At 32.9% G+C, this 27,986-nt stretch overlaps 1 protein-coding gene across 1 annotated transcript; it reads right to left on the reverse strand.

The window, feature by feature from the left end:
- Window positions 1-286: 286 nt before the first annotated feature.
- Window positions 287-27,060, reverse strand: LOC145324626 (vang-like protein 2-B). Its single transcript, XM_080167208.1, has 14 exons — window positions 27,014-27,060; window positions 26,242-26,348; window positions 25,026-25,151; window positions 22,352-22,429; window positions 20,241-20,281; window positions 19,965-20,073; window positions 15,644-15,721; window positions 15,145-15,295; window positions 14,566-14,663; window positions 13,941-14,026; window positions 9,839-9,920; window positions 3,973-4,086; window positions 1,345-1,419; window positions 287-781 (listed from the first exon to the last, which is right to left on the reverse strand). Exons 1-14 carry the CDS (start codon window positions 27,053-27,055, stop codon window positions 625-627), a joined length of 1,344 nt encoding a protein of 447 aa, XP_080023334.1. The 5' UTR covers window positions 27,056-27,060; the 3' UTR covers window positions 287-624.
- Between the last annotated feature and the right edge of the window lie 926 nt (window positions 27,061-27,986).

Genomic DNA, 27,986 nt, shown 5'->3' on the forward strand with positions numbered 1-27,986 from the left:
ATAAAATTGGTGAAAATAAATAAAAGGTAAAATTATTTCGAGTTCAATAAAGTTTAAAACCTCACACCCCCCCTTGAATAGTTCATGGGACGCCCCCCCCCCCCCCCCAACTTGGTTAAAGTTAAACTATATGGGTTTCCTCCCCCACTGATACAGGGTTAAACTTTATGGGAAACACTAACAACTGGGTTAAAAATTAATGTGAGCCTTCCCGCTTTGAATAGGATTAAACTTAACTTAATAAGCCCCCTCACCCCCCCCCCCCCCCAGATTTAAATAGCGCTAAAGTTAATTGGAGCTTCCCCACTTAAATAAAGTTAAACTAGAAGAAAACCTCACCATTGGACTAGAATTAAACTTGATGAAAGCTCCTATCTTGCTTTGAGTGGTGGGAGTTTGGAGCAATGACTCTGTTATATTATAGGGAATTATTGGAGCATCCCCACTTAAATAGGGTTAAACTTTAAGAAAACCTACCCACGGGACTAGAGTTAGACTTGGTGAGAGCTCCTATCCACAATAAAACTTTGGGTAGTGGGGGTTTGCAGCAAAGGCTCTTTTATATTGGAGTATCCCCACTTAAATTGGGTTAAACTAGGCGGAAACCTCCCCACTGAACTAGAGTTAAACTTGATGCGAGCTCCTATCCACAATAAAACTTTGGGTGGTGGGGGTTTGCAGGAGCGCTTCTGTTATATTATAGTGAGGTAGAGTTATGACGTCACACATTAGGGACACATCTCCTTGGCGCAGCTGAAAGGTTACCCCCGGCGTCAGGTCCCTACGATAGATAGATGGATAGATAGATGGATAGATAGATAGATAGATATATAGATATATAGATATATAGATGGATAGATGGATAGATAGATAGATAGATAGATAGATAGATAGATAGATAGATAGATAGATAGATAGATAGATAGATAGATAGATAGATAAATAGATAGATAGATAAATAGATATATATATATATATAGATAGATAGATAGATAGATAGATAGATAGATAGATAGATACCAAGATAGATAGATAGATACCTTGTAACAGCTTCTGTAGAGATAAGTGACCAAGCCTGAAGCTCAACACGTTCCATATCATTATGTAGGACAGGATAAATAGATAGATACCAAGATAGAAAGAAAGAAAGATAGATAGATACCAAGATAGATAGATAGATAGATAGATAGATAGATAGATAGATACCTAGTAACAGCTACTGTAGAGATGAGTGACCAAGACTGAAGCTCCACACGTTCCATATCGTTCTGTAGGACAAGATAGATAGATAGATAGATAGATAGATAGATAGATAGATAGATAAATAGATAGATAGATAGATACCTTGTAACAGCTACTGTAGAGATAAGTGACCAAGACTGTAGCTCCACACGTTCCATGTCGTTCTGTAGGACAGGGCTGAAAAAAATTAATATTGATTGTATTTTAAACAGTTTTCTGCGGTTATTAATATGGAAATTCGTAAGATTTGTTCAAGTTTGTTCCATAACGTTCTGAAGGACAAGGCTGAAAATAGTAATATAGAAGTTTGTAGGATTAATTTCAGTGTTGTTGGCCTCTAAGGACCAAAGGCCCAACTATCAAAAAAGGGATTTTCAAATTTTAATCTTTGTTTTTATTAAAAGTTTTCCATATAAAGATACAATACATGATTTTCAAAATAGCTACCCAGGACCTATGAGAAGTTACATTGTAAAGGAGAACCATATCGGTTAGCGATATCCTTCAGTACAAACAGACATTTACACATCTTTCTACTTTTTCATTTAAGACATTTTTTGTTCAAATAAGAGGGGATAGAGTAGACTAATAAAAAGGGTTTTTAGGGCAATATCCTTAAACAAAAGTAATAGGATGGCTATGAGTCTGTCCGTCAGTTTTTACCGAAGGATCTCGCTAATCGCTGTACTGATATATTTCTCCTTTACCATGTAACTTCTCACAGGACTTTATATATATATTTTTGGAAAGAAGAGACAAAATTACCCAACAATTTTTCATTATTATTTTTTTAAAGTCTATAATTTAAAATGGGCAGCGGAATTTGCCTTCCCATCGCAAGTGGCCCTAGAGGACTCTATAAGGCGTAGCCGCTAGTAAAGTACATAAAAACCATTTAAGTAATTTAATTTTCAGAATATATCTCCCTGTGTTTGCCCGCAGGTAATTGAGTCTGCCTTTGCCTTTTCAGAAGAAAAGTATAATAAACACAGGGAGGGAGGGGACATTGGGCTGTTTATTACACCAGTTCCCAAAGTTTTATAGTAACATTTTCTTATTCGTTAGCTTATCAACTTTAGAGACTTAATTTAAATTTAGGTTGGATCATTAAGTTGAGTGTCTAAATGTTACAACCACTAATTGTAATCTACTAAAGGGGTATTGGGGATGTACATCAAATTATGGGCAATTGTCTTATCCCTTTAGATCCCTGAATAAACCAGGACAACTAACACGCAGGGATATTAAGGGATAAGACAATAAAGGATATGTTAGTGTACATCCCCAATTAAGAAAAACAAAATTACCACGTTTGTAGATTAAATTTATTGATTGATATATTTAGACTCTTTTGAACCAAAAAATCAAAATATTTGTTCAAAGTACCCAACGAATAAGATTACTGGATTATAAAACTTTGGGTGCCACTTTTGTTTACTATCTAATGCTCCTTCTCTGATAACAAAACATAAATAGCTAGGATAATCATGTACATCCTTATTTAAAAGTAACAAGATGTCTGTGGTGTATGTTTCTACCGTTAATTTATGCACCAATATAGTTCTTTTTTTTCAATGTAGCTTCTAATAGATCCTAGGAAAATTTATATCTATATCGGGGAAGGGTACCACTACACTCCGAAGAAAAAAATCGCCCCTAGAACAAATTAACCTCACTCAAAAAAGTATAAAAACAAAACACCGAAAATTTATGAAAATAAAAACACAAAATCTATAGACACAAAATTAATTCAATATAAAAAATACTATTACTTACAGAATTACTGAAAATTGGGCCACAAACACGAAAGATATGAAAAAGTGAGTTACAAAAGCGGCTAAAAAGTCTTCCTAAAAGCAGTCTGACCGCCATGGATGTTTTTTACTTAATTAAATATATCACATAATGATGGAAGCATAAATTTCATTTGTATATCTTGAATAGAATTCTAGAAAATCTCGTTTTCCCCATTAATCTTCCATACTGACAGACGGACATAAAGACGGATATTTTGAAATGTAGAATAGTTTCGCCACTAAAAGAATATTTGGATCCATCTATCTAAACCTTATTTGATACTTGATAGATCCAAAAACCTATTTCTTTGCCAAATATTTTCTATAATACACCAAAACACTCTTAAAAATACATAATAGGAAACAAGAATGACAACATCCATAAGCACAAAATGCTAGGAAGGACAAACGAACAAAGTGAATAAACAAAAACGAAATATTTCTAGGTTTAGTCCTTTTCGTGGCAACGCCTTTCAAGGGGCGTTTCGTCGTTTATTAACAGTAGCTTTTCCTCTATTTCTAGCCACTACGGGGGGCTTAAACCATAAACCTAGAATAACCTATAAAAACTAATGTGAAAATACGACTAAACGCCCTTTAAGAGGTGTTGCACGAACGGGACTATACCCAAATTTCCACCAGCCATCCTCCTTATTCTCAATTGATAAAAAATAAGGAAGGTGGGCCAAAAAATAATTTTTAAGAGTGTATGTCCTACCAACCTACTATTTTTATGTAAAATAGAACGGAATTCCTTACTTTTACATTGGTTTTATACAATAAAAAAATTCGGACCGCATTCATTTTTATTTTCTATTCTAAATAGTATAAAGTTATATTTCAGGTGCATTGTATTATAGACAGATTTCCGCGGATAGCATGGATGAGAGCCGGTTCTATTCCAGCGGATATTGGTCGGTTTCGAAAACTTTACCTGACAGTGAGATACTTTTCCAGAAAAGCCTTGGGGGACATATCGTAGTGGATGATATTGGCCAGATGGGACAGGATCGAGTCCATTGTGTGGCGGGGCTGCTGGCGCGTGATCCTAGATAGATAGATAGATTGATAGATTAATAAATAGATAGATAATATTGGCCAGATATGACAGGATCGAGTCCATTGTGTGCCGGGGCTGTTGGCGCGTGATCCTAGATAGATAGATAAATAGATAGATAGATAGATATAATAGATAGATAGATAGATAGATTGATAATAATGGCCAGATGTGACAGGATCGAGTCCATTGTGTGGCGGGGCTGCTGGCGCGTGATCCTAGATAGATAGATAGATAGAAAGATCGATAGGTAGATAGATAGGTAGGTAGATAGATAGATAGATGTATGGATAGATAGATAGCTATAATATTGGCCAGATGGGACAGGATCGAGTCCATTGTGTGCCGGGGCTGCTGGCGCGTGATCCTAGATAGATAGATATATAGATAGGTAGATAGATAGATAGATAGATAGATAGATAGATAGATAGATAGATAGATAGATAGATAGATAGATAGATAGATAGATAGATAGATAGATAGATAGATAGATAGATAGATAGATAGATAGATAGATAGATAGATAGATAGATAGATAGATAGATAGATAAATAAATAAATAAATAGATAGATAGATAGATAAGTAGATAGATAATATTGGCCAGATGTGACAGGATCGAATCCATTGTGTGCCGGGGCTGCTGTCGTGTGATTCTAGATAGATAGATAGATAGATAGACAGATAGATATATAAATTAGTAGATAGATAGATATAAATAATAGATAATTTTGAATAGATGGGACAGTGTGTACCGGGGCTGCTGTCGCGTAATCCTAAAACAATGGATGTATTATTACTTGGATGTTGCACCAGATTTTCAGGTACCCTAATATCTTAAATCGCAGCTAGGAAAGAAAGGGCTAATTGACTGGCACTATATAGTAATGTCTAGAGAAAAAAAACAAGATTGGTTTTAAAAAAAACATCCCTTTTTAAAATAGAAAAAGACATTATCCAATGGTAAGTAGCGAAACACATATCCTATTTTATAAAGTAGAATTTTTTTTCTCTAAAGCTTAACATTTTAATTACTACTGAATCGATTGAGATATTTATTTCAGGGAAGCTTTAGGTTTTAAGGTTTTGGGATATTACAATCTTGGATTTAAGTCTCATGATGGTTTTAGGCTACATATTAATTATAAACACAGAGCCCCTAGATTCTATGATATGAGACTAGTGTATAAATAAAACAGTTATCTTTATAACATAATAAGTTTAATGTTCTAAAATAAAATAGAAAAGAATAACAACATCCATTATGCTGTTTGTCTGTTGAACATAACGCATAGTTATATATATATAGAGTAGCTGCACTACTAAAATAAATATCGATTTCAACAAAATATTTTTTTTCTATGATTGCACATTCACACGCTATGCAGTATGCATTTTGGGTGTACTATCAATACCTCCAATGATGATTCACAAAATTACCAAATGTTTTAAAATCACCTTTTCTTATTCCACTCTATGTATAGCAAAAAAATATTATAAAATGGCTAATTTAAAATTAATGGTTCTATTTTTTGGGGGGATTTTATCAAACATGTTTAAGCGGAAGTGAAGTTTTACCTGCATTTATTGTTTTCGTGGTTCGAAACCAATATGTGGAAGGATGGGATATTGAACTTAAATTACACTGGTTCCCAAAGTTTTATAACAACTTATCGTATTAGTTGGCGTAAGACTTTTCGTATTTTTGTGGTGTTTTAATAGGTGTGTTCCAAATCAAAGTATTAAAACTATTCAGGTATCTACAGAAGGAGTAATTTTATTTAACAACATTGGGATTTTATATCAATGGTGGAAATATCATGTGTATACTTCTTCTTACCCAATTGTGTATAAAATGTTAGGATTTTTGTTTGCCTGTAAGGATCTCGCAACCCCTGCATCGATTAAGTCCTCCATTTCAAGGAAGCTTTACAATATTGACTGTACCCTTCAATGGTGCAGCCGCTAGTCTATATTATGAAGTCTCTAGAGACAATGGGCGCAGCTGCTAGTTATTTAAATATTATTCTTTGATATTATTTTCCAAAAATTCAGCTTGAAACAGCATTATACAATTTTTATAAAAAGCGAAACTGATAAAAATGTATAATTTAGATAAAATTTATGTAATATAAATCACAAAATAGATAAAAAGATATAATATTTCAGATTTTACGAATAACAAATTTATCTCAAATTTTATCTTATGTGTCAAAATAACAACTTTGGGTACTTTTATCAAATTTTAATTGGTTGTGTTCTAACTTTTCAACTTAATAGTCAAATAAGGGGATTTATTTTTGTTTAACAACCTTAGTGATGTATATCAATTTATCGTCCATTGTCTTTACCCTAAGATCCCTTGTACCCAAAGTTTTATAACCATGTCATCTTATTCGTTACCACAAAAAATGTGGGTGCTTTTATCGGATTTTGATTGGTGGTGTTCAAACTTTTCAACCAGTAATATTAGTCAACAAACTGGAACACTAGGAATGTATTGTATATATATTTTATTATCCATTGTCTTTTGCCTTAAGATCCCAAGTAAATTATCCAGGTACCCAAAGTTTCATGTTAACCATGCATGTTATTTTAATTATTAAAACTTTGGGTACTTTTATGGATTGATACTGGTTCCAGTCTAGAAGTGTCTAAATTTTTCAACCAATTATTTAATAAACAGAAGGGATAATTTTATTTTTCATTAATGGGTATGTAAATCAATTCATCATCCCCAAAAACCCCTACAGGCATTGTATGTATATCCCTTTTATTACCTAACCCAACGGAAATATAATTCTGAAATAGGTGAACAATGCAGGGATCTAAAGGGATAAGACAATGGCCGATATTGAAATACATCCCCAATGAGTATACACAAAACTACCTCTTTTGTTGATTAAAATTAATGGTAAAACGTTTGGACACTCAGCTAAATAAACCAACGAATCAAAATTCAATAAAAGTCACGAAGGTTGCTAAGCCAACGAATGCAAAAACGTTATTATAAGACTTTGGAGACTATTGTAACAGCAAAATGTCCCCTCTCTCTCTGAATAAAATTCTGGAATAGGTTAGAAATATATTTCTATTTCCCCCCTTCTAACACATTTAAAAAGGTAGGCATACAATCTGACTAAAAATATCATTTAGTAAAAGAAGATGAAAGATATCATGTTACATCCTATATATATTACTAGCGGCTTCGCCCCTAGCCTCTAGTGGCTTTGCCCCAAGAGGTAATTAAAATGTAAACTAACTTCCGAATAAACAAAAAAATGGTGGGGAATTTTTTTTTTTTTTTGGGGGGGGTTGGAGAAGTCCAACCCCCCAAGAAAATAGCTTAAACCACCACAGGACCAATATGTATATACCCTGAGGAGTAGAATCTGATCGTTTGAGTTGTTACTGAAATCTTAAAGGACAGACGGTCAGACTGACAGACATCATTCTACTTTTCAAAAGAGTAAAAAAAATATTTTTTGGGGTGGAGGGGGGTTAAGACACCCTCCCCAAAAATAGTTTAAAACCTTCCCAAGACATATAAGAAGCTTCACTGTAAAGGAGAACAAAATCGGTTCAGCGGTTAGCGAGATCCTTCGTGACAGACAAAAAAAACACTTACTACTTTATATAATAGGATAACTAGTAAGATTTTTAGTCTCTGAAGCATAAGATCTCAAGACTTTTATTAAACCCAATAGATTGTACTTCAAGTCCAATGACTCACCCTCTGAATCTTAAATGTGATTATTTGCGGCAAGGAATGGACACTATAGAACAATATTATATTTGTTCTTTATGGATGTTTTCCAACATTAAGAAATCAAAAAGTCAGTGTTTATGTCTTTTCTCCCCAATGGAGGAAGGGAGGGGACATTGGACTGTAAAATACACTGTACCCAAAGTTTTATAATGACATTATTCTATTTGTTGGCTTTAAATAGTGGTGAAAATAGTTTGGGTACCAATAAAAACTTTGGGTACCAGTATGATTTGTACTTAGTACAAGCTACTTACCTAAGATACTTCTGCAGGGGTCTGACAATTGACGTGAAAATAGTTTTGGTACCAATAAAAACTTTGGGTACCAGTATAATTTGTACCCCAATGTAAGCTACTTACCTAAGATACTTCTGCAGGGGTCTGACAATTGATGGGAAAATAGTTTGGGTACCAATAAAAACTTTGGGTACAACTATAATTTGTACCCAATGCAAGCTACTTACCTAAGATACTTCTGCAGGGGTCTGACAATTGACGTGAAAATAGTTTGGGTACCAATAAAAACTTTGGGTACCAGTATAATTTGTACCCCAATGTAAGCTACTTACCTAAGATACTTCTGCAGGGGTCTGTTAATTGAGGTTAAAATAGTTTGGGTACTAATAAAAACTTTGGGTACCAGTATAATTTAATACCCAACGCAAGCTACTTACCTAAGATACTTCTGCAGGGGTCTGACAATTAATGGGAAAATAGTTTGGGTACCAATAAAAACTTTGGGTACCAGTATAATTTGTACCCAATGTAAGATATCTACCTAAGATACTTTTGCAGGGGTCTGACAATTGAAGGGAAAATAGTTTGGGTACCAATAAAAACTTTGGGTACAAGTATAATTTATACCCAATGTCCTCTCTTACCTAAGATACTTCTGCAGGGGTCTGACAATTAATGGGGAAATAGTTTGGGTACCAATAAAAAATAATTTGTAACCAATGCAACCTACTTACCTAAGATACTTCTGCAAGGGTCTGACAATTGAGGGAAACTAGTTTGGGTACCTTCATAAGAACTTTGGGTACTATTATAATTTTTACCCAATGCAAGAAACTTACCTAAGATACTTCTGCAGGGGTCTGATAATTGACGTGAAAAACTTTGGGTACCAATAAAAACTTTGGGTACCAGTATAAGCTACTTACCTAAGATACTTCTGCAGGGGTCTGACAATGGAAGGGAAAATAGTTTGGGTACCAATAAAAACTTTGGGTACCAGTATAATTTGTACCCAATGTAAGCTACTAACCTAAGATACTTCTGCAGGGGTCTGACAATTGAAGGGAAAATAGTTTGGGTACCAATAAAAACTTTGGGTACCGTTATAATTTGTACCCAATGTAAGCTACTAACCTAAGATACTTCTGCAGGGGTCTGACAATTGATGGGAAAATAGTTTGGGTACCAATAAAAACTTTGGGTACCAGTATAATTTGTACCCAATGTAAGCTACTTACCTAAGATACTTCTAGAGGGGTCTGACAATTGATGGGAAAAAAGTTTGGGTACCAATAAAAACTTTGGGTACCAGTATAATTTGTACCCAATGCAAGCTACTTACCTCAGATACTTCTGCAGGGGTCTGACAATTAAAGGGAAAATAGTTTGGGTACCAGTATAATTAGTATCCAATAAAAGTTACTAACCTAAGATACTTCTGGAGGGGTCTGACAATTGAAGGGAAAATAGTTTGGGTACCAATAAAAACTTTGGGTACCAGTATAATTAGTATCCAATAAAAGTTACTAACCTAAGATAATTCTGCAGGGGTCTGACAATTGAAGGGAAAATAGTTTGGGTACCAATAAAAACTTTGGGTACCAGTATAATTTGTACCCAATGCAAAACTACTTACCTCAGATACTTCTGCAGGGGTCTGACAATTGATTTGGAAAATAGTTTGGGTACCAATAAAAACTTTGGGTACCAGTTAATTTGTACCCAATGCAAGCTACTAACCTAAGATACTTCTGCAGGGGTCTGACAATTGAAGGGAAAATAGTTTGGGCCACTTCATAAGAATCCATTGGAGAACTGGTACCTTAAAAAGAGAAAAAATATTTTGAAATTTTGGAAAAAACAAGGATGACAACATCATTAAAACGCGAAGCTCAATAAACAATAAACCATCATTGTCCTAAGAATAGTAATTTAAAAAAAAAATCTTATATAATTTCATATTAACCCATTAGTGCCGAGCGCCACTTTTATGGACCGATCGAGCTGAAAATTTCAGGGAAGCTTTGTTATGGTAAAAACGGAATTCCAATTTTTTTGTTTTGCTCTAGTGGCGTGCACAGGAAAGTTGCAGGAAAACCCGGTTCGGCGTGAGTAAAGAAACCGTTCGGCATTAATAGCCGTTTTTGGCGTTTTTTGGTGCTTCCCGGCATTCAAGCCCGGTTTTGTCCTAAATACCCGGTTTTTTGGCCCAAAAATTTAAAAATGTAATATTTGAACGCCCGAAGTGAGATGAACACTTTTTAAAACTACGATACGATCCGTAATTGAAAACTACATAACCTCATGTAATTGATAGAGCTACAACTAACATACAAAACAATTTATATCACATTTAAGATTTTGGCTATAGGTACCGCCCTTTTCGGTTAAAAAAGCCCATTTCGAGGAAGTTTTAAAACTTTGATATTATATGTGGACGGGTATCTTTACTCGCGCCGAGCAGGGCAATAAAACTAGCGGGTATCTTTACTCGCGCCGAACCGGAGCTATATAGAACGTAAAAAAACGATAAAAAAATCATATAAAAAATAATAATTTGAATAAAACGAATTCACAAATGAATGTAGTTGCCAATAAACTTTAAATTTCACGAAAAAAATCACTAACTTTACTTCATAAACAAAAAAGTTAGGAGGGGTATTTTAAAATCACCTCGTTTTTCTTGGTTTTCAAATTTTGTTGAGCTATACCGGCAAACAGAAGTAAGCAAAACTGCCTGCTCCAGGGGGAAATGAAAACCAGGGTAGTAGAGGGGGGATTCATACTGAGAATGATGCAATCCTAAAACTGAGAACCGGTTTTTTTCGGCATTTTCTGGAACCGGGCGTTAAAAGCCGGTTCATCACTAATGGGTTAAGTGAAAAAGTAGCTAATTTGACGTTTTGGCTATTAATATTGAGTTATTATGATTTTAAGATTGTACCTTATCTGTACAGAAATCTATATGGACGTACTAAATGTAGAAAAGCTTGGATTTTAAAATATTTAAGACAGTATTCATGTTTTATTTTAATCTAATTTTTATATGCAATTAAATACTTCATGCACTAATCTATTCTAGACATCCTTTTATAAAAGTACAGGATAGCCCTGAAACTGTGTGTACTAAAGGATCTCACTAACCGCTGAGTCAATGTGATTCCTCTCTATAGTGTAGCTTTTTATATGCCCTAAGAGGGTTTTTAACTATTTTAAAGGAGGGTAGCCTTCCAAGATAAATCGCCTCTAAAAAATAACCCTCCCAACAAAAAAATCCTCAACCCCTGGGGGCCTAAAAGTTACAACCATCACGATTTTGCTTTAAGGGTAATGGCACAAAAATTGCGGGTGCAGTTAGCGCAACCCACCCTGGAAAAACCTTGTGCAAACACACTTAACTCTAATGCAAGCTGTTTGTTTAGCTATTTAATGACTTTTTTTTCTTTTTTTTTCTAGGGCATACAATTTAGTAGGTATATATAATGATATAAAACTACAGATACATAATAGCTAGACTAAACTAAATTCATTCTTTCCTTATATAAAAACTAGCGGCTGTGCTCCAAGCATCTAGGGGCTCTATATTCGAAGGGCAGAAAAATAGCCTAAAACCATACCCAGACTTATTTAAAAATAATTAAATAGCCTAAAACCATCTCAGAGCCTATAAGAGGCTTCACTGTAAAGAAGAACCATATCGGTTCAGCGGTTAGCGAGATCCTTCGCTACAGACAAAAAAGCTTATTACCTTATATTATAGGATAATAATAAATATATTATTAAAATTTTTCGTTATTGCCGTCTTTGAAAGAAAAGCCTAAGAAGCCCCAAAATTATAGCTGACTTATTATGCGAACGAAATGAAAAAAAAAAATGTCCTTTCCTACTAAAATCTGTACATAATTTCAGCCAATGACACGTTTGGAATGTACCACCACTGTTCTCCAATTGGCTGATTTAGATAGTATGTCTTTAGATTATATCTATTAGCTAGTCATATGTATCTATTTTAAAGTTACCATGCTTCTATTGGCTTTCCTTCAATTGTAATAAATTTTTTAGCTGTAATGTATTCTATAATAATTAAGTGTTTTCTCTCAAAATGCCTTGTTAAGGAGAGAAACCGCCCCTTTCTTGTATGTAAGTTGATTACGTTAGTTTGTTTATTATATGGCCTGTATGAAAACAATGTGTGAATACAAATTACTGCTGCATTCTTCCTACCTTTTAGAAAACTGGCATTTGGGTAGAAAATTTTTGTATAAAATAATTATTTTTGATTTAAAAGAAAAGACAGGGGTGGTATTTCTGTGCTCGACAAAAACTTTTGAGGAAAGCACCCTATAATAATATTCTATTTGCATGACAATTATAGTGTCTCATCACTTCCGCTCATGTTTCTGCTGTTGTTATAATTTGCTATTTTGGGTTTAGCCCAGGTTTATAGCAACACCTGTATTCTGTCACCAGACTTCCTTTTGATATAGTACAGTTCATGGTAAAATGTTCCTGGTAATGAATATCTCCAAAAAATCTATAAACTTTAAAGGCTGCTAGCTGCCAAACGGCTGAACGTACATGTCATGCCCGCACACCGTTCTAAGCGACATTGGAAGTCCTCCAAATAATCTTGAATAGCCAAGATCCAATGATGCACAGGGAAAGCTTCACTAAAGAAAAAACTTTAAAATTAGTCTTTTTCTGGCATTTATTTGAACTGCGAGATAACTGTGCATTATTAAATAATGACTATTCCAGATTATTTGTAGGCCTGCTTTTGAAGGTTAAAGTTTTGTGCAAGCATAATCTATACGCTCTACTGATTTGGCCCTTAGAAGTGTTGGATTGCCCGGGTTTAGTAGATATTAATGGCGGAAGTGACGCAACTCCAACAATTACCAATATGGTTATTTTTCCACTTGGTGTAGTCAGTGGCAGAAAAGTCTGTGCGCTTATTGGACCAGCAATTGCGGTTGGGCCCTGAACTTGTTACCCCCTGTTGATAGGTGGTTGTTGTACAGGGTAAACAACAACATAGCAGGTAGGAGGGGGCAGGGTAACCTGAAGATTAATTAGGATAGTTCTTGTCCACACATACAAAAATAATGATTAGGTATAAGCAGGGAAACATTAAAAGCCTGAAAACAAAACATGGTTTTCCTTCACGGCTTAGAATTGGTTTGGGATTTTAAAAAAGATATTATTAGATGAAATTACTTAACATAAAAAAGCTTATATTTCTAGCTGTATAAGAACTGGTTTGATTCCATTGGAAAATAATCCATTTCTGAACTGTAAAGGAAAATCATTTAAACATTTATTCACACTGAAAGGATACTTAAAACATCTAACTACAGAAACATTATTTTTTAAAAAGTTTAATTTTCGGCTGAAAACCCTAAATTTTAACATGAAGCTTAAAATAAGATAGAAAAAGAAGCATACATAATTCATATAGGATAACATAAATTAAATTATTTTTAAATAGTTTATAAATACTAATTTCTACTCCTTTTTATTGTAATTTAATTTATCATTTAGAAATCCTATAAATTTCTTCTTTTAAAAACTTTAATTTAGAATACCCATATATTATTAACTTTTTTTGAGATACCCTGTCAATTTCACCTTTGAAGTTATTTTTTTGGAACATCCTGTAAATTATTTATAGACGCCCTGTATATTTTACATTAAATGCTACTTTTTAGGACACCCTGTAAAATTAACCTTTTTAATAAGTTTTATTTGGGATACCCTGTTAATTCTACCTTTCTAACCACTTTAGTTAGAAAAACCATTTTAAATTTAAATTAAAATCTAATTTTTAAAGTGTAAAGTCTACCTTTATTGTCCATGTTATTAATTCTATGGATATGTGAGAATGCCTCATCTGTAGCTGATATGAGTCTTGCACGTCTTTTCTTCAACCTGATAGTAAACAAGGGTGATTATATCTAATGCTAGTATATCTTTTTAAAAGCTTTCCTATACTTATGGAATATTGTATGACCTTAAGTCCCTTGATGCGCAACTGATGGCTCTTATCGTTTATTTATGCATGTTAAAATTGTTCTATTAATATTAAAGTTTGCATTAGTATTCATCTAATATTTATAAAGAAATTTTAAAATATTGCCAATCATGTTTATTATTCAAAGATTGCATTTAATATAATGACTGCATGACAATTGGACTTAGCTGCTAACCATGGAGGGAGGTTACATTGCACTGTAAATTTCACCAGAACTTAAAACTTTAAAATGACATTATTTTATTGGTTGCTCACAGACTTGGGGTACTTTTAGTAAATCGTTATTGGTTGGTTCCAAACTGGTAATGTTACAAATATCAAATCAATATTCTTCATTTTCAAAAGCTGCCATTGTGTTAACCTCATTGGGGATGCACATCAATTTAATCATCATTGTCTTATTCAGATCTCTGTCCACTTAGAAATAATATTTTACCTCCGTTCATACTCATATTCATCATAAAACAGGTCATTGTGGCCATAGTCTTTTCTACCAGTACTGTTTCTAAACCCGGGCGATCCAACTCGGGAATCCTAAAACAAATAAGGATGCTATGAGGGATACCAATGTTGTCATAAACCCGGGCTATCCAAAATATTAAGGATGACAACAGGAACCTAGTGTTGTTATAAACTCGGGCAATCCAACTCGGGAATCCTAAATAACAAGGAGAAGGACAACAGGATACCAGTGTTGTTATAAACCTTGGCCATCCGATAAGTAAAACCTAAGTAACAACAAAGATGACAACAGGATTTCAGTGTTGTTGATAAACCCTGATGATCCAACATGGAATTCCTAATAAGGTAAATACGTAACATGATGTCTGTTTGTCTATGTGTACTATGTACTATTGGATCTTGCTAATCACAAAACTGATTTGGTTCTCCTTTACATTTTATCTTCTTTTTAATTCTAAAAAATATTTAAACTTTTTATGTGATAGGTGGGGTCAATGAGAAATGGGGAAACATTCATCTATCTATCAACCTGTCTGATCTATCTATCTATTACCTTCTCATGATAGTTCCCATACCCGTCCTGCCCAGGGTTAAAATACTTGTAGTTCGAGTCCCCTCCTCCTGCAGTGGCTGCGTCCCTCCGCTCTCTGGAGGTTGGCAGCTCTTCCAGATAGGGGTTGAAGATTCCGAAACTCGAGTAATACCTAAAACAAGAATGATATAATATAGCTATCTATATATCTGTCTGTTTATCTGTCTGTCTGTCTGTCTATCTGTCTGTCTGTCTATCTGTTTGTCTGTCTATCTGTCTATCTGTCTATCTGTCTATCTGTCTATCTGTCTATCTGTCTATCTGTCTGTCTATCTGTCTGTCTGTCTATCTTTCTATCTGTATACCTGTCTAGAACATCAACCGCGACTTATTGAATGGACATGGTTCCAACCTATCTATTTATCTATCTGTCTGTCTGTCTGTCTATCTACATATCTATCTGTCTATCTACATATCTATCTATCCATCTATCTATTTATCTATCTATCTATCTGTATACCTGTCCAGTACGTTAGCTGCGGCCTGCTGGATGGACATGGCCCCAATTAAAAAGCTGCTACTTTCTCCATCCGGACTTCTAAAAACAAAACAAAACAAAAACTATCAAGTCTTATTCCTTAAGATCCCTGCAAATATACATGTACCCAAACATTTACTGACTCAAAACTTTGGGTACTTTTATTTAATTGACATGGCCTCAATTAAAAAGCTGCTTCTCTCCCCATCCGGACTTATTATGTTTATAAGAATATAGTCTTATCCCTTGAAATCCCTGATATAGTTGGGAAGAAGAGAATAATCCATTGTCCTATCCCTCTATAATAAAGCCAGGTATGAAGAAGACACTGGGCTTAAAAACTTGTTAAAACAAATTAAGAATGAACAAAACGTTAACACAAATAATTTAAACCAATAAATATAATAATCAACTTACAAGATGTTTTATTTATCATCATTAGAGATAAACAATAAATTATCATTCATTGTCTTAAGATCCCTGTAATAGTTGTGAAAAAAACTTCATTGTCCTATTCCCTTATCCATGAGTATTGGGATTTTATCTATATTTTATACTAGTATCCAAACATATATTCTAATTTACACAGGCTCAAATACTTTGGGTACTTTTAATAAATAAATTTAAGAATGTACAAAACTTTTCAATCAATAATTTCAATTCACACAAAAAGTTCTTTTTATCATTATTGAAGATACACATTAATTTATTGTCTATTGTCTTATCCCTCAAGATCTGTGAATAAAAGCAGAAGCACATAATCATTGTCTAATAATGGATATATAATACGTGGATATATGGGGAAATTTTTGTCGTCAATCTAGGTTGCAAATATTGACCTCATTTATTGGTCAGTTAATTAATTCAGTAAGAGTGGAGGTGATATTATAAAGGGTGTGGATGGAAGTTAAAGTTATTTTAGCCAGCTGCAAGTATCAGTTTATTAGAGTACATGAAAATCTAGTGCAACATCCAAGTAATAATACATAAATTCTCTAGCTCAACGGGTTCTGAGAATAATTATAACAAAAAGTATACTATCACAGAGGGGTCAATGAACTTTAAATTATGCTGGTACCCAACGTTTTATAAACACACTAGCGGCTTCGCCCCTAGCCTCTAGGGGCTTTGCCCCAAGAGGTAATCAAAAAAAAATAAAAATAAAAAAAGTAATACTGGTGCTGCCCGTAGTTTGATGTACCCCAGAAATTTTTTTTTTTTGGGGGGGAGGAGGAAATTTTCATTTTTGGGGGGGTTGGGGGTGTCCCACCCCCCAAGAAAATAGCTTAAAACCACCACAGGACCAATAGATAGGTTCAGTGGTTATCGAGATCTTAAGGGTCAGACGGACGGATGGACGAACGGACAGACAGACAGACAGACCTCGTTCTCTTTTGTATTATAGATACTTGTATTTCATTAGGTTTTTTTAAAAAACTTTGGAGGCTTTTTATAAATCTTAATTTGTTGGTTTAAACTAACAAAATAAAGGCTGCGACTTCTAAGACAATGAATAATAATTAATTGGTGGAAAAGTTTGGACACTGAAGTTTTGTACAACCCAATCAAGTACCCAAAATTTTAAAACTACACAATAAAATATTGTCTTTTATTTACACTCTAATGTCCCCTCCCTCCCTTCATCCGGCCTATATATTGGTTTTAGTGTTCTGTACATTATTTCTATAATTTTTTCTGTGTTTTCGATATATTATTACTTGGATGTTGCACCACATTTTCATGTACTATGATAAAGCATTACTCCCAGCTGGCTATAAAAACGCTACCCCATCCCCCCCCCTTTTATTACATCCCCTCCCCTCCTACTGAATGATTGAATAGTTCAATAAATAATGTCCAGGGTAGCAAGCTAAATTGAAGATAAATTTTCCCCTGTCAATATATCCACATATATCCTATATCCATTTTTCGAAGCCTTTCTGTGTTTGATCCGTAGGGCAAATTTATTACACAAAAGTTGTTCAATACAATGCAATGGATCTTAAGGGATAAGACAATAAACTATAATGTTACATACATCTCCGATGATGATAAAGGAAATTTTAGACCAACAAATCTTTAAGTTTAAACTTTGGTTTCATTTAAATTTTCTGTCGAATATCCCCTTCCTCCTTTTAGTTCAATGTATATTGACTTTTGCTAAGTACTAGCGCCTACGCCCCTAAAGGCTTTACATTTTTGTAATAGAAAGGATTTAAAGAACTATTGGTCGAAATTTAACATTTTGATATTTTTCTTGACAAACTTCTGTCTAGTGTAGAACGAGTGTTATAAATGTCTGGTAATGTCTAGATTAATAATCTAGACTGATCACTACTTTCCTCTAATATCTTTTGTCTAGTGTAGAGTGAGTGTTATAAATGTCTAGTAATGTCTAGATTATTAATCTAGACTCTAAACTACTTTACTCTAATAACTTTTGTCTAGTGTAGAGCGAGTGTTATAAATATATAGATTATTATTCTAGACTTATTTCAACTTTACTCTAAAAACTTTTGTCTAGTGTAGAGTGAGTTTTATAAATGTCTGGTAATTTCTAGATTACTATTCTAGACTGATCACTACTTTCCTCTAATATCTTTTGTCTAGTGTAGAGCGAGTGTTATAAATGTCTGGTAATGTCTAGATTATTAATCTAGACTTATCACTACTTTACTCTAATAACTTTTGTCTAGTGCAGAGCGAGTGTTATAAATGTCTGGTAATGTCTAGATTAACAGTCTAGACTGATCACTACTTAACTCTAATAACTTTTGTCTAGAACAGAGCGAGTGTTATAAATGTCTGGTAATGTCTAGATTATTAATCTAGACTTATCACTACTTTACTCTCACAACTTTTGTCTAGTGTAGAGCGAGTGTTATAAATGTCTGGTAATGTCTAGATTATTAATCTAGACTTATCACTACTTTACTCTAATAACTTTTGTCTAGTGCAGAGCGAGTGTTATAAATGTCTGGTAATGTCTAGATTATTAATCTAGACTTATCACTACTTTACTCTCACAACTTTTGTCTAGTGTAGAGCGAGTGTTATAAATATCTGGTAATGTCTAGATTATTAATCTAGACATTACCATTACATTAGACTTATGACTACTTTACTTTAATAACTTTTGTCTAGTGTAGAGCGAGTGTTATAAATGTCTAGATTATTAATCTAGACTGATCCCTACTTTACTCTAATAACTTTTGTCTAGTGTAGAGCAAGTGTTATAAATGTCTGGTAATGTCTAGATTATTAATCTAGACTGAATACTACTTTACTCTAATATCTTTTGTCTAGTGTAGAGCGAGTGTTATAAATGTCTGGTAATGTCTAGATTAACAATCTAGGCTTCACTCAAAACAACAGAAAATGTGCAGGGATTTTAAGGGATAAGACATTAGAAGAAAAATATTTCATTGATTTGATTTACAGTATTTGTTGAAAAGTTTGGAAACTAATAGTTTGAAACCAACCTAATGAAATCAGCAAAAGTACTAGAAGTTTTTGGGCCAATAAATTAGGTAATTTTGTTATGAAACTAAGAAAACTCGTATAAGTTGTATTTTTGAACTTGTACTTGTAGGGAAATTTTAATTTACATAATAAAATAAACCTCCTACCCTCTTGTAGCTTTACCTACTAGCCTAAAACCATACTTGGACCATTACTAAATAAATCTAAAAATGTGCATACGAGATCTTTAGGGACACATACACACACATAAATGCATCCTGTTACCATATTTGATTAGATTTTCTATATTGTAAAAACATATAAGTAGGAATTAATATTCCCTAAGATGATTGGATATGTTTAATGTATAAAATACAGAGATAGATAGATATATTATAATCCTATTATATAAAGTAGTAATGTTTTTTTTTTGTTCTTTAAGATCCCAAAAACTACTGATTGAATTCTTTATCGTTTAGGACTATTGTACTACCCTTCCTCCCCTAGAAGCAAAGCCGATAGAAAACAGGGATCTAAAAGGATAAGGTAATGGTCGATAAGTAAATGTACATTCCCCATGATGAAACTCAAAATCACCCCATCTGGGGATTTAAACTATTGGTTAAAACGGTTAAACACTCAAGTTAATAAACCAACCAATCAAAATTCACTAAAGTCTCCAAAGTTGTTTAGCCAACGAATAAATGTTATTATAAAACTTTGGGGACTAGTGTAATAAAAAGCCCATTGTCCCCTCTATCTCTGATTATATAGGCTGGATGGGAGGGAGGGGACATTAGACGGTAAATTACACTGGTACCCAAAGTTTTAAATGTATTACCTCACAATTTTGATAAGGAACGCGGGTTGTTGATGTCTCAGATGGATTAGCAGGAGGGATAGATAATGGAGGACTATCAGGGCATCCAGGTAGCACATACTATAGCTTACTAGATAGATAGATAGATATATAGATAGATAGAGAGATAGATAGATAGATAGAAAGAAAGATAGATAGTTAGATAGAAAGATAAAGAGATAGATAGATAGAAAGATAGATATATCAATATATAGATAGAAAAAAAAGATAGATAGAATATAAAAGTTAATAGATTACCTATTTCTTTATATGATGTTCTTTTCTTATCTTCTGATATTCTAAACAAAGATAAATAAATATAGAATTAAATAAATAAGTAAAGATAGATTGATACACAGATAAACAGACATATAGATAAATATATGGTTAGACAGACAGTTAAATATATAAACTGATAGATAAATAGATAGATGGAAAGCTCACCTAAAATTATAAAACAACCAGAAAGCTAGATCAACCAGTATTAATAACAAACAAAGATAGACAGACAGATAGATAGATAGACAGAAAGACAGATAGATATATAAATAGATAGATAGATAGGAAGCTTACCTAAAAATAAAAAAACAACTAGTAAAGCTAGACCAACCAGTATCAATAACAAACAAATATAGATAGATAGACAGATAGACAGACAGATAGATAGATAGACAGATAGATAGATAGGAAGCTTACCTAAAAATATAAAACAACCAGAAAGCTAGACCAACCAGTATTAATAACAAACAAAGGTAGATAGATAGACAGATAGACAGACAGATAGATAGACAGATAGATAGATAGGAAGCTTACCTAAAAATATAAAACAACCAGAAAGCTAGACCAACCAATATTAATAACAAACAAAAATAGATAGATAGACAGATAGATAGACAGATAGATAGACAGATAGATAGATAGAAAGCTTACCTGAAAATATAAAACAACCAGAAAGCTAGACCAACCAGTATTAATAATGAACAAAAATAGATAGATAGATAGATAAATAGATAGATAGATAGATAGCAAGCTTACCTAAAAATATAAAACAGCCAGAAAGCTAGACCAACCAGAATTAACAACAAACAAAGATATATAGATAGAAAGATAGATAGATAAATAGATAGATAGATAGATAAAAAGCTTACCTAAAAATATAAAACAGCCAGAAAGCTAGACTAACAAGTATTACTAACAAACATATATAAATATATAGACAGATTGATAATTAGATAGATAGGGAGATAGATAGATAGATAGCAAGCTTACCTAAAAATATAAAACAACCAGAAAGCTAGACCAGCCAGAATTAATAACAAGCAGACATAGATAGATAGACATATAGACATACAGATATACAGATAGATAGATAGACAGATAGATAGATAGATAGCTTACCTAAAAATATAAAACAACCAGAAAGCTAGACCAACCAGTATTAATAACAAACAAAGATTGATAGATAGATAGATAGACAGACAGACAGATACACAGATAGATAGAAAACTTACCTAAAAATATAAAATAACCAGAAAGCTAGACCAACCAGTATCAATAACAAACATAGATAGATAGATAGACATACAATAAGATAGATAGATAGATAGTTAAATAAATAGATAGATATAAAGCTTACCTAAAAATATAAAACAACCAGAAAGCTAGACCAACCAGTATTAATAAAAAACAAAGATAAATAAATAGATAGATAGACAGACAGATAAATAGATAGATAGATAGATAGATATAAAGCTTACCTAAAAATATAAAAAAGCCAGAAAGCTAGACCAACCAGTAATAGTAACAAACAAAGATAGATAGATACATAGATATACAGACAGATAGATAGATAGAAAGCTTACCTAAAAATATAAAACAACCAGAAAGCTAGACCAACCAGTATTAATAACAAACATATATATATAAATAGATAGACAGATTGATAGATAGATAGACAGATAGATAGATAAATAGAAAGCTTACCTAAAAATATAAAACAGCCAGAAAGCTAGACCAACCAGGATTAATATCAAAGATAGATAGATAGATAGATAAATAGATAGTTAGATAGACAGACAGATAGATTTAGAAAGAAAGATAGATAGGAAGCTTACCTAAAAATATAAAACAGCCAGAAAGCTAGACCAACCAGTATTAATAACAAACAAAAATAGATAGATAGATAAATAATTAGATAGTTAGATAGACAGACAGATAGATATATAGATAGATAAATAGAAAGCTTACCTAAAAATATAAAACAACCAGAAAGCTAGACCAACCAGTAGAAAGAGAGATAGATAGATAGATAGATAGATAGATAGATAGACAGATAGAAAAATAGATAGATAGATATATATAAGGCTTACCTAAAAATATAAAACAGCCAGAAAGCTAGACCAACCAGTATTAATAACAAACAGACAAATCCACGATATAGCATCAACCTAAAAAATACGGACAATTATGAGTAACAGGATGTTTATCTGTCTGTCTGTCAGTGTTTCAAGGGTTGACTTCTCTGAAAAGGGTGGCGCTTAATTCCCCTTCCCTGGGCCTATGAAAGGCTTCACAGTATAAGAGAACCATATAGGTTCAGCTGTTGTTAATATCTTATTGTAATTTGGAACAGCTTGACTTTATTATAGTGTTTAACATTTTTGTTTTCTAACAAAAGAATTTCTAATTAAACAATTATTATTATTGGCAAAATCAAGGGAGGTTGATACTCCCCCCCCCCCCTGAGTGGGTTAGGACAGACGGACATACTCTTGACATAGAATAGCTAAATTTCTATTACTAAATGGTTTATGTGTAATTAAAACTAATTAAAATCATTGTGATAATAGTCATTTCTCGCATCGTATCATAAACAGCTTTCCGCGAATATAGAATGTACAATTATAAGATTAAAACTAGTTTTTTTTAGCCCTGAGGTGCCGAAGGCACTGGCTAAAAAAACTGGTTTTAATCTTATGATTGTACATTTCTTTTTTTGTAGAAAGCTGGATATAATACGATGCTAGACATAGTTTTTTTTCGTATGGATGAGAACCGGTTCCTATCTACCGGATTCGAATGAATACGAGAAATACCCTTATTTCCCTTAAAAATACACAATGTACAATATACCTTTAGCACAAATTCATTTTAGACTTCCATTTATATAAGAAAAATATTGACGAACTTATGGACGTATTTTAAGTAGATGCATCGATATAAGGTCTGTTGAACGAACGAAAGGACTTTTTTTTTGTAGGTACTGTGCTTCTTTATTTTTATAGTCCCTAGAAAGGTTTCAGACTATTTAAGAGACACATGAGAACCAACCCCTCTTCAGAATTTTTTTTTCTCCATCCCCCCTCCTCCCCATTAAAAAATATGGGCGAAGCTACTCTAAAAATAACTCTATTTGTTGATACAATGCATTTATAAACTGTTCATACAATATAGAATTTATACCAGAGTGGGGACTTTGAATCTACTCCTAATACATTGGGTATTTTATTGTATTGGACACAAGAAGTGTTGGAAAATTATACTGGTACCCAAATTTTAAAGACAATAGTTTTAACACTGTTGGGGACTTTTATTAAATCTGAATTGGATGGTTAAAAAAAGCAGTATCAAAATTTTTCAATTACTAATTATATTATATAATATAATTATGATTATCATAAATGTTGTTGTTAATGTAATTATCCTTTTTTGTCTTGCCCCTTAATATACCTTTTTTAGGGTTTTAACTACCTTTGTATATAACGGATTCACAAAAAAAAAACTTTAAATTATAGGATAAAGCTAAGCCAATTTAAACTCCCTTCTATTAGCAGTGTATATAACATCATGGATCTAAAGGGATAGTTCTATGGACGATAAATTGATGTACAACACAATATATAATTAACAAAACTATGCCTTCTGTAATTTGAAAATTTATATTTTCAACCAACCAATCAATACTTCAGTCTTTAAGTCAACAAATGAGAGAACGTGTTTCCAAAAATATAAATACATTATTTAACGCCCGTTTGTCCCTCCCTTCCTCCCTGAAAGTGTAAACTCTATAGAATATATAGAATAGTGGTTGCGGTTACTAACTTTAGCCTGGTTCTATAGATATTAATTTTATATTTATAACATTACATTAATAAGCTGGCTAACATGTGGAATTTGCTAGCTTTATGCCTATATTGAAAGCAATATAAAGTTATAAACCCAGGGAGGGAGAGGACATTGTGCTGTTTATTACACTAGTCCCCAAAGTTTGATAATAACGTTGGCTTAACAACTTTGGGGACTTTTTATTAAATTGTGGTGGGTTGGTTCATTAAATAATGTGTCACAACGTTTCAAAACCTAATTGTAATATAAAATATAATGGGTAAATTTGTGTATAATCATTGGTGATGTAAACTGATTTATCGGGCATTGTCTTATCCCTTTGGATCCCTGTTATAAACCTAATTTTATCACCAAGCTATACAAATTTATCGCATATATGACTAAGGACGTGCAGAAGGGGTCAAACAATGGGCGATAAATTGATGTAAATCCCCAATGATGATACACAAAAATTAACCCTTCTGAAGATTAAAACTAATGGTGGAAACATTTGGACACTCAACCAAATTCAACAAAAGTACCCAAAGTTGTTAAGCCAATTTACATTATTTTCAATCTTTGGGGACTATTGTTATAAACAGCCCAATGTCCCCTCCCTTCCTGCTCTTATCTCTATATCTTTATTGGAAGGGTGGAGTAGGTACCCTTTCCTAAAATAGATATAAACCTTCCATTGGTCCCATAAGAAGGTTGATTTGAAAGAAGAACAGTATCGGTTCAGTGGTTAGCTAAACCATAAGATACATGGTACTGTAGGTATAGGTTTATTATAGTCTTCTAAATATACTACTTACAAACAAAAGTTGTGAAATTAAACATCAACCTTTGCAGTGAAGATCTAATTTTTCTATAGCATTTTCAATATAGTATCCTACAAACAAAAGTTGTTCAATAAAAAGTCTACCACAAAATGCCTACCTTGGTAGTGTAGATCTAGGTTTCCTGTAGAAAACTGCCCAGGCCCCAGCCGCAAGGCACATCAGCTTGAAGCTGAGGGATATTAGCAGCCCATCGCATTCCACGTCACAGCGCAGCTGCGATGTTCTAGATAGAATGGTCCGTTTAATTTAAAACTTTAAATTTTAAAAAGTAGGTTATTAAAAAAATATCATATTAATATAACGATGGAATTGGATATTGAAAATAAATTGATTTATCCCAAATACTGAGAACACATTCATAGCTCATTAGTGAGTAAATTGGTTATAAAGCTTTGGGTAACAGTGCAATTTATAGTCCCTTGTCCCCTTGATCAATCCATGATCCACTATAATTCAATTAAGTAAGGCTGGTGAGTTTTCAATTAAGCAGGTTGTTTTCATTCTTTAAAAAAAATTCGAAATCAACATGTTATATATTACTTATAACATATCGTTTGTTGTTAAATTTATAGCATTTAAAAAAGACTTAGAAATGAAATGGGTAACTTAAATGATAACTTTTAGAGAAACAAAATTAGCTCTTTGTAATTTTTAATATTTTATAAATTTGGTTTTTCCGGAATGATAACACACCAGCATAATTCAGGAAGGGAATGAACAAACCTATTGGTGATAAACAAAAATACCCATATTTGTAGATTTAAATTCTTGGTTGAAAATTTTGTACACTGTAAGTATAGAAAAAACCAAACGGACCTAATGTTTTTGAACCAACGAATAATTTCTTGATGATAATTGGAGGGAGGGGACATTGGGCTGTTTTTTTTTTTGCACTAGCTGAACAGCTTCTGGGGACTTTTGTTGAATTTTGATTGGTTGATTCATTTAGTTGAGTGTCATCCACTTATTGCAATCTACAGAAGGAATACTTTTATGTATCCTTATAGGGGATGTACATCAATTTATCGGTCATTGTCTTATCCCTTTAGATCCCTGCATGATGATTGGGATCTAAGATAAAATTATCCAATCAATGAATCTAACATAACTAGAAGCCAGGGAAAAGTGAATGATAGCATATACAACTACAAGAGTGCGGGAGGGGACATTGGAATGTAAATTAAACTAGTACCCAAAGTTTTATAACCATGTATTCTTATTCATTGGCTTCAAAAACTTTGAGTACTATTATTAAATAGTGATTGGTTGGTTTAAAAATAGAAGTGTCTAAACTTTTCAACCAATAATTTTACCTGAATGTGTAGATAGGCAGCTGGGGTATGATAACCATAAGAATGGGAGACAAGAACGACAATATTGACAGCACTAGGCAGGTGTAAAATCCTCCAAATCGCTGGACCCTAATGGTTCAATAGATATAAAAGATCTAGATATGTACTCTATGAATAAGTCATTAGAGTAAAACAGTAGATGGGGAAGGGGTTAAATAACCGTATTTCAATATCGCAATGACCTTGTGCCGACTCTTAATTAGGTCTTTAAAAATCAACCAATGCTGTCAGGAATATAAATTCAGCCAAGTAGCAGAGAACATTTTGCTAGCATACAAAAAAGGTCATTGGAAGAGGGGGGGATACTATAGATATGTTGATCTGTCAATAATAAAACAGTTAAGGAATAATCCGATCATACTATTGGTCAGAAAGTGTACAGAATTTGATAAATAGGGCAGTTATTGTTTAATTCGAATAATAAGTCAGGTTTAAATAGTCGAATTTTTAAAGATAACGCTATCTTTTGGAAACTTATATCGTCGAAAAATTTCGTTGTTCATATAATGTGATACATATAAAATGAATCATAAATCAGCTATTCATAGTTCGTGAATGTAGGACAACTTATTGAATAGTTTATTTCTTGGTATAAAGCTAGCTTTCTGGAAATTTTATTAGTGAAAAATTTTGTCGTTAGAAATAAGCAAAAAGGTTATTGTCGGCTAGGAGTATCTTTTTATTTTTGACAAATATATTGTCAGATTAAGCATCTAAATGTTTTATATCTATTCCTGAATCCAAAGTCTTGGCGAATCATCTGGTGGTGCAACATATCGCCCCTAGGGGGTTACACAATTTGGCATAGATCTTTCATAAGGGGGTTGTAGTAGAGGGGTGTCAATATCAACCCCTTCCCTTTAATAATATCAAAATTAGAATGACCTTTCTAGTATGGCTTCGTAATCGATTAATATCCGCAGTATTAGATTCTAAGCCATACTGAAAAATTTTTATCATATCGTACTACAGACAATTTTCTACGAAAACTAAATGAAAATCATAAGATTTAAAACAGTTATATTACCGAAAGACTTCTGCCACTCGGTCTAACAAAACTGGTTTTAATCTTTTAATTTTTCATTTTAATATGAGCGGAAAGTTATCTATAATAAGATGCGATAAATAAATATTATATAATTAACAAATATCTATTAAGTAAACAATGTATTGTATCAAAATCAGAACTAATGAAGGGGATATTGGATTGTTAATTTAATTGGTACCCAAAAATTCATAAGCACTTGCTGGCTCAAAGACTTTCAAAGACTTTAGGTACTTTGATTGAATTACAATAGTTGGTTCGAAACTAATCATTTCTAAATTTTTGACCCTATGGGGATTATATCAGTTTATCGCCCATTGTCTTATCCCTGAATTTAAACTAATTTGTAAAGATAATCTAATTTAGTAGAATTTTGCATGGGGAAAATGTAAATAATAAATATGTAGACAACAAAAAGAAGTTTTCTCAATGCTGCAAAAAAAATATATAGCCATAAATTAATTGGGGGGGGGGGGTAAGATGAGGTTATTACACCCTTTACCTACTCTCTTTGACGTCTTTGAATTAAGAAACTACCCTAACATATTTCATGATGGTTTAAAAACGAAAATATATACTTTGGGAAGTTTGGAGGGGGATAGATTTATTGCTTTTAGAGATATCAAAAACACCTGTTATAAATGTGATGCATATTTTTACA

Source organism: Acartia tonsa, chromosome 7 (genome assembly GCF_053477335.1).
Source record: "Acartia tonsa isolate MP-2025a chromosome 7, ASM5347733v1, whole genome shotgun sequence".
Classification (NCBI taxonomy): domain Eukaryota; kingdom Metazoa; phylum Arthropoda; class Copepoda; order Calanoida; family Acartiidae; genus Acartia; species Acartia tonsa.

Bases quoted from the DNA above. Each gene is read 5' to 3' on its own strand.
- LOC145324626 (XM_080167208.1), bottom strand. From the start codon at position 27,055: ATGTTGCACCACCAGATGATTCGCCAAGACTTTGGATTCAGG. The intron at 26,349-27,013 runs AATAGATATAAA...TGAACCATTAGG, and splicing joins GCCAAGACTTTGGATTCAGG to GTCCAGCGATTTGGAGGATT. The intron at 14,664-15,144 runs GTAATAGATAGA...TATTTGTTTTAG, and splicing joins ATGGGAACTATCATGAGAAG to GATTCCCGAGTTGGATCGCC.